This window comes from Mastomys coucha, unplaced genomic scaffold (assembly GCF_008632895.1).
Source record: "Mastomys coucha isolate ucsf_1 unplaced genomic scaffold, UCSF_Mcou_1 pScaffold18, whole genome shotgun sequence".
In the NCBI taxonomy this organism is placed as follows: domain Eukaryota; kingdom Metazoa; phylum Chordata; class Mammalia; order Rodentia; family Muridae; genus Mastomys; species Mastomys coucha.
Genome location: NW_022196900.1, coordinates 24,324,939 through 24,338,488, shown reverse-complemented (window position 1 = coordinate 24,338,488; position 13,550 = coordinate 24,324,939). Strand labels below are relative to the sequence as shown.

General features: G+C 46.7%; 1 protein-coding gene across 14 annotated transcripts in view; it reads left to right on the top strand.

Annotated features, from left to right (window-relative positions):
• Positions 1-13,550, top strand: part of Whrn (whirlin) — an 85,652-nt gene that overhangs the window by 42,031 nt on the left and 30,071 nt on the right. Inside the window, exon 4 of one of the 14 annotated variants that reach the window (XM_031377643.1) lies at positions 7,771-7,900. The exons of the other annotated variants lie outside the window; for them this stretch is intronic. Within the exon in view, the coding sequence (XP_031233503.1) occupies positions 7,771-7,782 (12 nt within the window). The 3' untranslated portion in view covers positions 7,783-7,900. Of the gene's footprint in view, positions 1-7,770; positions 7,901-13,550 lie in introns of those variants that run through there. 14 annotated transcript variants of the gene reach the window in all.

Here is a 13,550-nt window from a genome sequence, read left to right as displayed (position 1 = left end):
AACAAGCAGATTGAGCAGGGGAAAAGGAGGCAAGGTCACCCCACAGAAATTAACTGCTGCCAGGGTTGTCTGTGGCTTATACCTATGTGCCCAGCACTCATGGAGGCAGAGGCAGAGGCAGAAGGGTCTCTAGTGTGAAGCTAGCTTGGGCAAGATACTGATTCTCTGGTCAGCCTGTGCTAAATAGCAAAACCCCGTCCCCTAGGAAAATGCAGCAAACACCAAACACACAAGGATAGACCTACAGTCCTTTCAATAGGTGGCCCTCAGGCAGCGGGGACCTTTGTGCAGACTGGTGGGCCTCAACTTTAAATGAATAGCAACAGAAAATGAACAGAGGCGAGTGGAGGCTCCTGTACCTAGTAGTGGTTTTCAGCCTGTGGTTCTCGAGACCCCTTTAGGGAAGTTGGAAGACTCTTTCACAAGGGTCGTATGTCAAATATCCTGTATATCACCGTTATATTATGATTCATGATGGTAGCAAAATTACAGCTATGAAATAGCAACAAAAATAATTTTTGGTTGGGGGTGTACTAAAGGTTTGCAACATTAGGAAAGTTGAGAGCCATTGTTATAGAATAATTCATAAGGCCAAGTGTGAATGGCATTAGGCTGGGAAAACCTGGCTCATAAAAGGAGGGGAGTTGTCAGGACTGGATAAAGACCCTGGAGACAGACTTTCTCCAGCCAGGCTGTTCCTCCCAGTGTTCCCACAACCTCCCAAGACAGTGCAGTAGGAGGGCAGGCAGGGAACAGGAGCTGGTCCTGGGGTGCAGCTCAGCTTCGGTCTGTAACTCCAGCAGCAAGTTTCTTGTCTTCCCCCAAGAAGCAAAAATCATCTGAGAGGCTAGTCTCAGGTCACAGAAAAGGGGAGATGGGGAGGCCCTGCAGTGCTAGGTTAGTCAGCCCACACAGAGAGGAATGGAACTGCACAGAGGACACGTGCATGGTACAATGCCTCTAGCTGTGCTCAGTGAGGGGCTGAGGCAGAGATGCCCCATATAACAGGAGAGTTCACAGCGGTCAGGACCCTAAGCCAAGTGAGGAGATGGGGGTGAGGAAGAGGGGGGAAGCAGGTGCAGCAGCCAGATGGCCAAGGGTACAAAAAAGGAGATAATCAAAATGTACTAGGAAGAGGCTCTAGGGAACAGCAGCTCAGCCCTGGGCCAGAGAGCTCAGGGTGGAGTAAACCCTGTAATGGTTAGGGACTGAGGGCAAACCTGGAGGCCAGGTCTGCTTTGATAGTTAAATAGCCACCTCAGCAGGTGCCCCCCCCACACACACACCTGTGGTTTGAAACTTAACAGTGGAGAAAGTCTAAGTTGGGTTTCTAATTTTCCTTTTATGATTTTATTTTAGACATGTTGGCACATGCCTTTTATCCCAGTCACTTTAGAGGCTAAATCAGGAGAAGAACTAATTTGTAGCCAGCCTTGGCTATGTAACCAAAACTTTGTCTTTGTGTGTGTGTGTGTGTGTGTGTGTGTGTGTGTGTGTGTGTGTTGAGGGTGGTGGTGATGGATGTTCTCATGTAGCCCACATTGAACTCAAACCACTATGTAGGGAGTATGACCTTACACTTTTGGCTCTCTTATAATCCTCAGTGTTGGGACCACAGGACTGGACCAAACATCCACTTTAGGCAGTGCTGGAGATCCAGCCCAGGGTTTTGTGTCTGCCAACGTAAGAACTCTACCAACTGAACTACATCCCTAGCTTGTAATTTCAGGTGCCAGAAGGCAGAGGCATGCTAAAACAGGATTTTTTTTTTTTAAAAAAAAAGGTAAATAGGTAAATAAATGAAGTACAGTCCGTGTGCACAGGGGATTCTGGGAGAGCTCCCAGGAGCCAAAGGAGAGTAAGGTGGGTATTCATGAGTCTGGTCCTGTACTGATGTGATTGTAGAAATGACTGAGTAAAACAAACCCAGAAGGGCAAAGGGACACTTACCATAGTACAGAGAAAGTACTGAGCCAGACCACTCTGTGGGCAGAAAGATTTACTGAGGACTAGACCTCCAAGGCCATGGGGTGAGGCGGGTACAGAGTGATAGACATGACTAATAGAAAAGCAAGCAGATTATATGACAGTCCTCATGGTGAAGATCTAGGCTGTCCAGACTGCCCCCTCACCTTGCCAGAGGCCCTTGACCTTTGGGGGAAGGTTAAGGAACGTTCCTGGAGGAGGAAGGTTAAAAAGAAACCACCTTGAGAGATCTGTGTGTCTACTAAACAGAAACCCTTAGGCTTGTTTGCCTGATAACAACCTGGCTGGCGGGAGTCCTTTTGTTTAGGACAGTGTCCTCAGCACATCATTTCTCAGGGAAAGGGGCTTTGGACATGATAGCATTATAGCCTAGGGACTTGCCTTGGAAAATCACACCACAGCGTCACAGTTAAGACATCACTGCTCTTGGAGGAGGCACCAACAGGACCTAAAAGTTCAGATGTCAGGCTGTGTTCCTCCAGGTCATCCCCACCAGTGTGTTGGGGGAGGGAGGGAGGCAATGAAGGGAAGAATGGAGAGTGGAGGAAAAATAAATGTGCTGAGCACAGACATCCCTCTAAGCTGGGTGTAACACTGGAGAACACGGTTGTGCTTTCCAGTTGTCGAAGTAATCTTGTTAGCTGTAGAGAAGAGAAAACGCGTGCCAGCCAGGGCTGCAGAAGACTCCTTCCTTTTCTACCTGGCTACTCCCCACACCAACATGAGACAACGGGCCACAAGGGGACGACCCTGCCGTGAGAGCCAGGACAGCCTGAATACCCTGAAAGGCAGATCTGGGCCAAGCACCCTACTGAGTCCTGAGTAATCTCAATGGTAGATAGCCACCACCCTTCATTAAAGATCAGCAAGCTAAGGCCCAGAGAGGTCAGTGTTGGCCCAAAGTCACACAACAGGAGAGTGACAGTGGTACAGTGATATCTGTCCATCTGGCTAAGAACCACCAAGCCAGCCTAGAGCTCTGTATATGTGTGGCATAAATAATGACATGTGTGGTGTAAGTAATGACATATGTGTGATATAAGTATAAAGCTCCCCAATACTCAGCCATCCTCTTCTGCCCTGTCCCCGCATCCAACACACCTACAGCTAATCCTGATTCCTGCACGTATTGCTTAAGGTTTGGGACCTGGTGGCTTCTAGTAGTTCAGACTAAGGCCAGTAAAAGCCTGGTGGAAATGACAGAAAGGCCAGCAGTGTGAGGACAAAACAGTGTTGACTTTTTCAGATGTGTAACAACCATCAGCAATGTGGAAAGGGCTCCTTTGTGCCAGGCACAGGGCTCAGCACTACTCTATCTGTAGTGAACCCCTTAACCCTGTGAGGAACGAGGAACTGACTTACTTGCCCAAGGTCACACAGCTAGTAGGTGTAGGAGCTGGGATTGGAAGGGATCCCGTCCAGTCCTGAAAGTCTTCCCATCCCTTCCCTCCCTTGCCCTTCTGGTTGATTCCGGCAGCTCTTACCATGTACCTTTCTGAAGTGGTTCTTAGCAAGCAAAGAAGAACAAGAGACAGGGCTTTCCATTGCACGGGCTGCATTTAATTTCTCCGTAAGCATGTGGGGTGTCTGTCTGTGATTGTCTCTGCCTCATGCTTCCCTGTGTGGTGTGTCTGCTCAGTCTCTGGTCTCCCCAGGGAGACAACTGGCATCTTCATGACTGTGATAGAAAAGTGACCCTTGCTAGCCACGCCCCTCCAGGTGTCTCCTCTGAGTCATCTCAGCTGACCTCAGGCAGTTCTAGGAGGAGGGCGTGATGGCCCTGGCCTCATTTTACAAGATCTAGCAGCTTGCCCTGAGCCTATTTCAAACCAGTGACTGGGCTAGCTGGGGCAGGCTCCAGTGGCCCCTCCCACAGGAAACCCACTTCAGTATGAAAGGCTCCAGGTCACGTGTTATTACCTCAAGCATGGTGTTGGCCTGTTTCTCTGAATCCAGACCCACTCCCAATGACAGCAGGCCACCTGTCAGCACACTGTCATGTCATCATTAGTGTGGCTGTCCTGCCCTGTACCCTGTGGCCCTGCAACAAGGCTGAATTGTCACTTAGCTTCTGTGCAGTGCCAGCCCTGAGCAGGATGGGGACCAGAGGCAGAGATGGTCACATGTCTGCCGTGTCTCCAAGGACAGGGCCTGGCTCAAGTGTTTCGCTTTGGTTTTTGTTCTTGATTTTAAAGACAGACTCTTGTGCTGGCCAAGCAGGCCTCTGTCTCACCATGTAGTTATGAGTGACCTTGACCTTCTGACACTCCTTTCTACACCTCTAAAAAGTGGCAAAGCCAGGCTTGAACACGGGCAGGGTGACTGATTGTTATCATCAGGAGAGCCCTTCAGTGCCCCATAAGAAAGCCCACCGCGCCACACACAGGAAGTGTCTGTGTGGCTGGGCCCTGTAGAATGATCGCTCTATAAGCAAATGTTTGCCAACCATCTGCATGCCCAGTGCCTAGACAGGGGCTGCAGAACAAAGCCTTTGCCCAGTGTGGTGTGGATAGTGGTCAAACGTGGAGTTGAGATTCACAAGCAGAGAGATGGCGGAAGAGGTTAATGGAGGAGCTTTGGGGACAAGGTGTACACAGGGTGTTGAGCAGTTTGGGGCAGCAGGAGAGCAGAGAAGAGCACAGGGTAGGAAACACCAGCCCCAACAGCTGTTTCAGGTCTGTTAGCAGCCGCTGGACTGGACACACCTGGGCTTGCACAACTTGTAAGCCCAGGAGCCGTAGGCAGACGCTGGTAGATGGAAGGCAACCAGGCTGAGTTTGGGGTGCCATGAGATACATGCAGGCACGCATGTGTATGCAGATACACGTGCATATATGTGCACATGCGTGGAGGCCGAGGTTGACATCAAATATAGATTGAGGCAGGGTCTCTCACTTGAAGCTAAAGCACACCAATTTGGTTAGCACAGCTAGCCAGTTTGTACTGTCTGTGCCTTCCACACCTGCTTGGCATTTATGTGGGTACTAGGGACCTGAACTCCCATGCTCAAGCTTATGTGGCAGGCGCTTTGTCCTCTGAGCTATCTACCCAATGCCCTAATTAACCTCTTTTGAAGTATGATTCATATACCATAAGCCCCTTCTGCTCTGTTGTTCTTCCTAGCACATTCTAATGTCTATAGCCACTCCCACAGTCAAATTTCAGATCATTCTCAACAATGCTGCCTCCCCCTAATCCCTGCACCCACAGAACTGTGGCTTCTATCTTCCTGGGAGCTCTGATATCCTTCTGTTTCCGTCTTTGTCCCCGGAGCACTGCATGTCTATGAGTCACCCAGTATGTGGTTTTTGGGCTGTCTCCTTCCACTTAGCATGATGTAGCCTATGTGAGTGAGTTTGTTTGGGTTTTTTTGTTTGTTTGTTTGTTTGTTTTGTAACTAATATACTATCATGTGCTGGCACCACAGTGTTCATTCATTAGCCGGTGGTCTATTGGGTTGTCATGTGATAGCATCTTCTACTCTTTCTCTGTCTACATTTTAGGTGAGTGGTTATTAATCTGCGTAGACTGTATTGAGTTCCACATTTTCCACCATTTTCTTCCATGTGCGGTGATTAAAAACCTTTAAAGAACATTCTGTAAGAGTTACATAATAACAGTCCATCCCATGGCTGCATTATAATAATTGACCTGACCTTCCCTTGAAATCAAACATTTAGCTGTTTCTAATTGAAATAAGGTTTTTCAAAAGAGCAACAAAATGAGAGAAACCTCAGAGAAACTTTGTGGAGAAGCTTAAACCACCTCCCAGCCTATCTGTGCCTGCAGGCTGCAAAGCCTAGTGGGGGGCAGAAGTGATTTTATCCCAAATTGCTTAAAGGCTCTTTCTGGTCAGAATGAGGACGTGTTTCTTGCTAGGTAGGAGGCAGAACAGTTCTGTCTCAGGGCCTCTTCCCCAGACCCTCAAAGCAGAAGGAAATGTTTGAGAGAGAGAAAATGGCAGCTGAGCTAAGCCATGCACCCCCAGATCTTATACATTTTTTTCTATGATTTTTTTTTCTTCTCGTCTGTCTTGGTCAGTATTCTATTACTGTGAAGAGACACCATGGCCACAGCAACTTCTATAAGGAAAACATTTCATTGGGGCTGGCTTCCATTTTCAGAGGTTTAGTCCATTGTCATCATGCTGGGGAGCATGACTGCACACAGGTAGTCAAGGTACAGGAGAATTAGGTATGTCCAGCTCCACAGGCAGCTGAAAGAGAGAGACTCCAGGCTTGGCATGGGCTTTTGAGACCTCATAGTCTACCCACCCCCAGTGACGCATTTCCTCTGACAGAGCCACATATCCTAATCTTTGCAAATGGCACTACAACTTACTAACCAAGCTTTCAAATATATGAGCCTATGGGAGCCACTCTTACTCCAACCAGAGCATCATTCTTGGTCATGAGGTCGTCATACACAGTAGAAACTGAGGGTTTCAGCACCAGATATACAAATTAACAACACGACCGCTCCAAGGTATGGTTAAAGAAACTCATTGTAGATAGGAAGGAGAACACAGCCAGAGGCATCTGGCAGAGTCCAGAGCAGGGAGAGAAAGTAGGAGGCTAAACATGGCCAGCAGACTGGACATGACCAGAAAAGGGGTGGGGATGAAAACAGAGAGGGGAGGGGCGCCAGCTGGCTGGCCAAGGGCAAGCACCAAGAGAGGACACAGAGAGAGGACTGAGAGGAAGGCATAAGAGAGTGTCTTTGCCAAAATAGCAGGGTTATAAGGAGAAACGAGCAACTTGAGGAATCCCATGAGCTGGAGAAGTTTAGGGTAGGGAAATACCAGGATGCCAGCATGAGCTTTGAAAAGAGGTCCTTGTGATTCTGTATAAGCCTGGAGGCCAGCATGCACTGTGGTATGCTAGTAGGCGCCACGGGTAGCCATTTGTCCCTCCTGCCAGTGGAAAAAGGAACCAGCTCCTTTGGTAGAAGGGAACTAACTGAGTCACAAGTTTCTGAAGAATGCTGACTTTGGTCCAGCTGCCAGAATTTAGGGAGCAAGATTTTTCTTTGGACCTGACAAACGTTTTTTAGAAAATGAACTTGAAATTTCCGGAATTTACAACTCAGGACTCACACCTGAGAATAGGCAGGCATGTTTCTTCCCAGTTTGCTTAATGTAATTGAAGGTCACATTAGATAAGAAATGTTACTAGCAATAAAAATCCAGGTTCAAAAGTAAAATGTGGTTTGAACGAGACTGGTCCTTGTCTTAGCATTGTTCTATTGCTTTGAAGAGACACCATGCGTGACCTTGGCAAGTCTTATAAAGGAAAGAAGTTAATTGGGACTTGTTTACAGTCCAGAGGTTTAGTCCATTGTCACCACAGCAGGAAGCAGTGGCACACAGACTGCCATGGTGCTAGAGAAGTAGCTGAGCATTGACCATCTGGATCTGCAGACAGCAGGCAGAGACAGATGCCGGGCCAGCATTGAGCATTTGAAAACCCCACAGCCCACCCACAGTGACACACTTATTCTAACAAGGCCCCACCTACTCTAACCAGCATGGCCACACCCCCTAATCTCTGCAGCACCACTCCCCAATAGTCAAGCATTCAAATATATGAGCCTATATGGGGGAGTGGCTATTCTCCTTCAAACCAAGACAGCTCCCACAGGCTCCTAGGTTCAAATACTTGGTCCCCATTTGGTAGAACTGTTTAGGAAAAAGTAAAAGGTTGTAGGAACTGTTACTGGGCTGGGCTTTGAGGCTTCAAAAGCCCATGCTAGACCCAGATAGCTCTTTCTGCCTCTTTCTTGCAGATAAGTGTGTAAGCACCCAGCTACTGCTTCAGCACCAGGCCTGCCTTCCTCCTGCCATGCCCCCACACCATGATGGTCCAGGACTCAGATCCCCTGGAATCATGAGCTCCATATTAAACGCCTTCTTTTATAAGTTGCCTTGGTTATGGTATCTTATCACACCAATAAAGAAGTAACTAAGACTTTGTTTTATTTGTTTATTTATTTGTTACTTGTAGCTTGAAATATTAATTGGTAATCCACGCTACCACTAGCATGGCACTGATGGCCCAAGAGGCCAACGGACCCCACCCGACCCCTCCCTTCCAAATTCTTGTTGCTGGCTGGGGTGCCCTGCTAGTGAACTTTTCTCTGGAACCCAGCTGAGTTGTCATGTGAAGGAAAACACCAAATCTTAGAAGGTAACACAATAGTTGGGCACAGCAACTAGCATTCTAATGTGTCAGCTATTCTAAGTTATAAATCTGCCACTTGAACTGGGGGCTTCCCCTACCTACATTGTGTCCTCTATGATCTCTCCCTTCCAAAAGGAACTCTTTCTTCTCCTTCCTCCCCTCTTCCTCCCTCCAACCAGGAAGTCCCGCCTACTCACCCAGTGATTGGTTCCTTGAAATCTTTATTCATTAGGAGAAGGTTCTGCCACAGTTATTTACCTTTAGTTTATGGGAGGAAATCGTTATATGGTGCTGTGATTTGAATCTGAAGTGCTTCCTACAGGCTCATATCTTGAATTCTCATTGGGTGGAGGGCACAAGAATTTTGAAGGGCTGCAGAACCACTGGGGATGTCCGTAGCCCCTGCCTCTGCGCTCCCACCGCTGCAGCTGGGGCAGCTCTTACCTTGCTTGCCTGCAGTGATGAGCTGACATCTCTGAAGCCGTGAACCAAATAAAGCTTGCTTCGCTTATGCTGGTTCTCTCAGGAGTTTTGTCATAGCCACGCACAATTGACCAACAAGTACTTTACAGCCTCACCTTTAGTGACTCTGCAATAAGCACTAGATGGAAAACATGATGCTGTCTTTGACCATTCACGAGTTTGTAGGCATTTAGGAGGTACTGAGTTCCTTTTGCAAGTTTGAGTTTTACCCCATGATGGCTTGCTTGGGGTAACTTCCTGGAAGGCACAGTGCATTCTGTCATATGTTCTTTGGCAAGTTGCCAGAGTTAAGACTCTCATCTGCAAGCGCCTGTTCAGTCCTCCTCATTAAGCCTTGGTGGAGGGCTCTCCACTCAGGTCCAGTTCACCAGCATGAGTTCTCATCATGGTTCTTGAATCATTCATATGGCACGTAAAATAATGGATCCTTGGAACTGGAGAGTTGGCTCAGTAGTTAAGAGGGCTTCCCGCTCTTCTAGAGGGTCAACTTGTGTTTCCAGCGCCCACTTTGGCTGACTCACAACCACCTGTAACTCTGGCTTCAGAGAAGCTACTGGATACTCCATACACTTACCCACACATAGACATATGATTAAAAATAAAAGTACTAATAAATCTTTAAAGAAAGCCTTGTTGCTTTTGAGGCAGGTATTAGGCTTGTTTTACATTGGTAACAATATGAGAATATTAATAATTTTGATATAAGTAGCTCTTATTTTAACAGTCTTCAAACTAAAATAGACATATCTTAAACAACAGTGGACCTTGAAAACGTCTGTGCTCTAGTGCCCTGAGCCCATGAATGTTTAGGTCTGTGTCACAGAGTGAATTAAGGTCCAGGTGGAATTCAACTGCCACCCAGCTGCCCTTGAGATGGGATGATCCCAGATTAGCCTTCTGGGCTCAGAGTCACAGGGATCAAAGAAGTGGGGTAGGAAGCAGGAAGAGGCCATGAAATGAGGAGAACTTGGCTTGAAGATACTTGCTGTGTGGTTGAATGAATCTCCCAACAGCCCAGGGATGTGAGTGGCCTCTAGAAGCTCAGAAAAAGCCAAGAAATGGGCTGGTGTCTTGCTTTTAGAGTAGTGGTATATGTATCAGATTTCTGACCTCTAAGTCTGCAAAATAGGGGCCATGGTTATAGTTCAGTGGAATAGCGCTTACCTAGCATATATACAGGAAGCCATCACTTTGACTCCCAGTATCACTTACATTGGGCATGGTGGCACACACCTGAAAATCCCCGCATTTCACAATCATCCTCAGTTACCTAGAGAGTTTGAGGCCAGACTGGGCTACAAGAGATCATGTCTCTCCTTCACTTCTTCCCCTTCCCCAAAAGGTCCAGCAAGACGGCTTAGCAGGATAAAAGGCATTTGCAGCCAAGACTGATGACCTGAGTGTAATCCCCAGAACCCAGGATGAAATGAAAACTGTAAGATTCTCATCAGTGGCAGTCAGTTCTGTTTTCATCCTGTGGGTCCAAAGGGTTGAACCAGCATTCTCAGACTTGAGAGCAAGTGATCTCACCTGCTGTGCCTTCTCGCAGACCCACTTTTCTTTACTTATGGAAAAGGTAGTGTGCCATAGGCATAGTTTTACACGCAGGTTTGTGTGCTTCAGGACATCATTTGTGTCCATGCACAGCGACTTTGGTCATTTTTCATTTATTTTACAACTATCTACTTCTGTACTAGTTTATTTGGCCATTCTTTTCTATATGTATGAATATTTAGTTTATTTTCATTATTTTTTTCAAGTACAACTGCTACCACAATGAATGGCCATGTATTTATGTTTTTTCTTTTGGGAGTATGTTGTCATGAGAAATTTCTAGAATAAAGAGCTTCTAAGATATTCCATCCTGAATTCCCAATCGCCTGTATAAGAGTCTGCCTGTTTTTCCAGCTCTGACAAGTACTGTCACCTGTTCAATGATTTTCCAGTCTGATGGGTGAGAAATTATATCTTGTTATACTTTTCCTGTACAATTTTCTTATTATGAGTGAGGTTGTATGTGTTTTCATATGCTTAGGGGCCATTTTGTCATTATGTGAGTTGTTTATATCTTGCTGTTAGAGTTTTGGATACGCACATACACACATGCACACACACACACGCACAGTTTAAGCATTCTTTAGCCCTGGGAATAATTGGCTCTCACCTATGATATATATACGGTTCACACTCCTACCTTATGTCTGAGCTAACTCAGGCTGATTGACACACTGTAAACAGAGTGACCTAAACAATTGACATTTATTTCTTCCAGCTGGAAGCTGACAAGTGCCAGGTTATTACAGTTGGCTGATGTGGTTCCTAGTGAGACTGATTTCATGGCTAGCTTCTCCCCAGGTCCCTACTTAACTAAGAGAAGATTCTTCATCTATCTTCCTAGAAGGGACCTTTTGGATTAGGGCCCCACCCTTCTGACCCTCCTAACTTGATCTCTTTTGCAAAGGCTAGATTTTCTTCATGGTTTGAATGTGAAATATCCAGCCCATCTTCCTGTTCCATCTCTGCTTTCTTTCTGTTCTGCTAAGATATGAGAAGGAGGGTATCCTAGCTGTACACCTCTGCCACTGTGGAGCTGCCTGCTCCCATGCCTTCTCCGCCAAGGCAGACTGTACCCCCTTAAACTATGTGTTGATTTGAATGAGAATAGTTCCTATAGACTCATATGTTTAAATAATTGTTCCCTAGTTGGTGGAACTGCTTGGGAAGGATTAGGAGGTGTGGCCTTGTTGGAGAAAGTGCATCACTATCACTGGGAGGGAGCAAGATTTGAGGTTTCAAAAGCCCATGACATTTCCAGTTACCTTTCTCTAACTCATGCTTATGGATCAGGAAGTACACTCTCAGCTATTGCTCCAGCATGCCTGCCTGCCTGCCTGCCTGCCTGCCTGCCTGCCTGCCTGCCTGCCTGCCTGCTGTGCCCCCTGCCATGATGGTGATGGACTCTAACCCCTTGAAACTATAAGCCCAAATAAATTGTTCTGTAAACTTACACAGCTTTGGTCATGGTGTCTTATCACAGCAATAGAAAAGACAAACTGTAAGTGAAAACAAACCCTTCTTCTTGGCTTCTTGTCAAGTATTTGGTCACAATGATGAGAAAAGTCACCTGTACAGGTATGAATTCGATGTAGGTGGCAATACAGACAGTCAGTCTGTAGTGTGCAGTGGCCATTGTCTCGTGACTTTATGGGGTCTTTCCCAATGCATAAGTTGTAAATTTTTTTCCAGTTTGACCACAGCCCTTTCTTTTGTTGACTCCAAGTTCTCGTTAGAAAATGCTTCTTCATGCCCAGGATACAGAGTAATTTACCATTTACCCCTGAAATACTTGCTTATTTTGTTTCACAGTGCAGAGTACTCAACCCAGAAGCTAATGTGTTCAGGTTTTCCCTAAGCTGTAGCCTCGGCTACTGAAGTATTTACACGTTTTTCCCTTTGTATTTCTCACTCACCTGGTATGTGTTCCTTGGGGTGAAATAGTATAAAAACTTTTGTTAGATAGCTACCATCTTCCCAGTACTGCATGTTATAAAATCCGCCTTTGCCATAGTGATCTGGAACACACCCATGTCACATCTGTGGATCCAAGTGTTTTGGGTCTGTCTCTGCTGGCAGTCTCCTCCCACCCAGGGCCACCCTGCTGCACCCACAGAGAGACCTTGTGCCTGGCTGCCCTTTTGTCCCTGCAGCAGGATCTTCAGGGCCATGCTTGTGTCTTAATTTTTCCATCATTTTTATTTATGTTTTTAAGTCCAAAGATAAGAACTGCTTGGCTTGGAAGCATGGGCTTATAATTCCAGCTACTGTGGGGGATGAGGCAGGAGGATCTCAAATTCAAGTGCAGCCTGGCCTACATAGTGAATTCAAAACCTGCCTGGGCAACTTAGTGAGACTGTGCCGAATGGTAGGTTAGTTGCCCAGCGGGCATGAGGGAGGGACTGGGTTCAGTGCTCAGTACCTTCAACAAAAGGTAATTAAGTAATGAAGTTAATTTAATTTTATACTTTTAAATGATTTCTGACTAATACAGTTATTTATTTATTTATTTTGGGGTTTTTTTTGAGACAGGGTTTCTCTGTATAGACCAGTCTGGCCTCGAACTCAGAAATCCGCCCGCCTCTGCCTCCCAAGTGCTGGAATTAAAGGCACATGCCACCACCGCCCAGTTGTAACTTTTTAGTCGATTGTATTTGTTTCATTTTATTTCTGTGACACCGGAAGTGCAGCCAGAGCCTCACCTGTGAGGCAGTTGCTCTGCCATTGAGCCTCCCTCCAGCTCTATTAGCAATTCATAGATTAGTAAGTAAGAGACACGTGTACTAGTTAATGAGCCGATGAGGTTTACATTATTCACTGGAGCCTGTAATTTACATCCGTGCTCACAGTTCTGTGGGTTTTCTTAGAGGAGTAACGTCGTGTGCCCTCCCACGTAGCTTCCCCTCCCTAGCCCCCATGCCCACTTACCCTTCCTCCCCTTTAGCCTCTCCGTTTCCCAGCTCCCAGGCCCCTCTGATCGTCTCACTGTTCCTATATTTCTGCCTGTTTCCATGTTCCTCTCTGTCCCAGTGTCGCAGAGTTGGAAGCACACTCTGCTGGGCCTTTCCAGACAGACCTTTTCCTTTGCCAAATTATTTTCTGACCTATTTGAGACACAGTGCCATGCATCGCTGTGAGGGTCCAGCACAGCAGTTTCACATGGATTAGCACCTGCCATGACCAGCCCGAGGGAATTACACTTCCATCTGCGCAGATGTGCTGGGCACCTTGGCACTGCTTCCCTGTGCTGTTTTGGAATGGACCAAGGACTGCTGTAAGCAATAGTTACTCTGCAGTAAACATTGGAGGCCATTCACATACAGTTTTGTTTGCTAACTCCTGACAAGT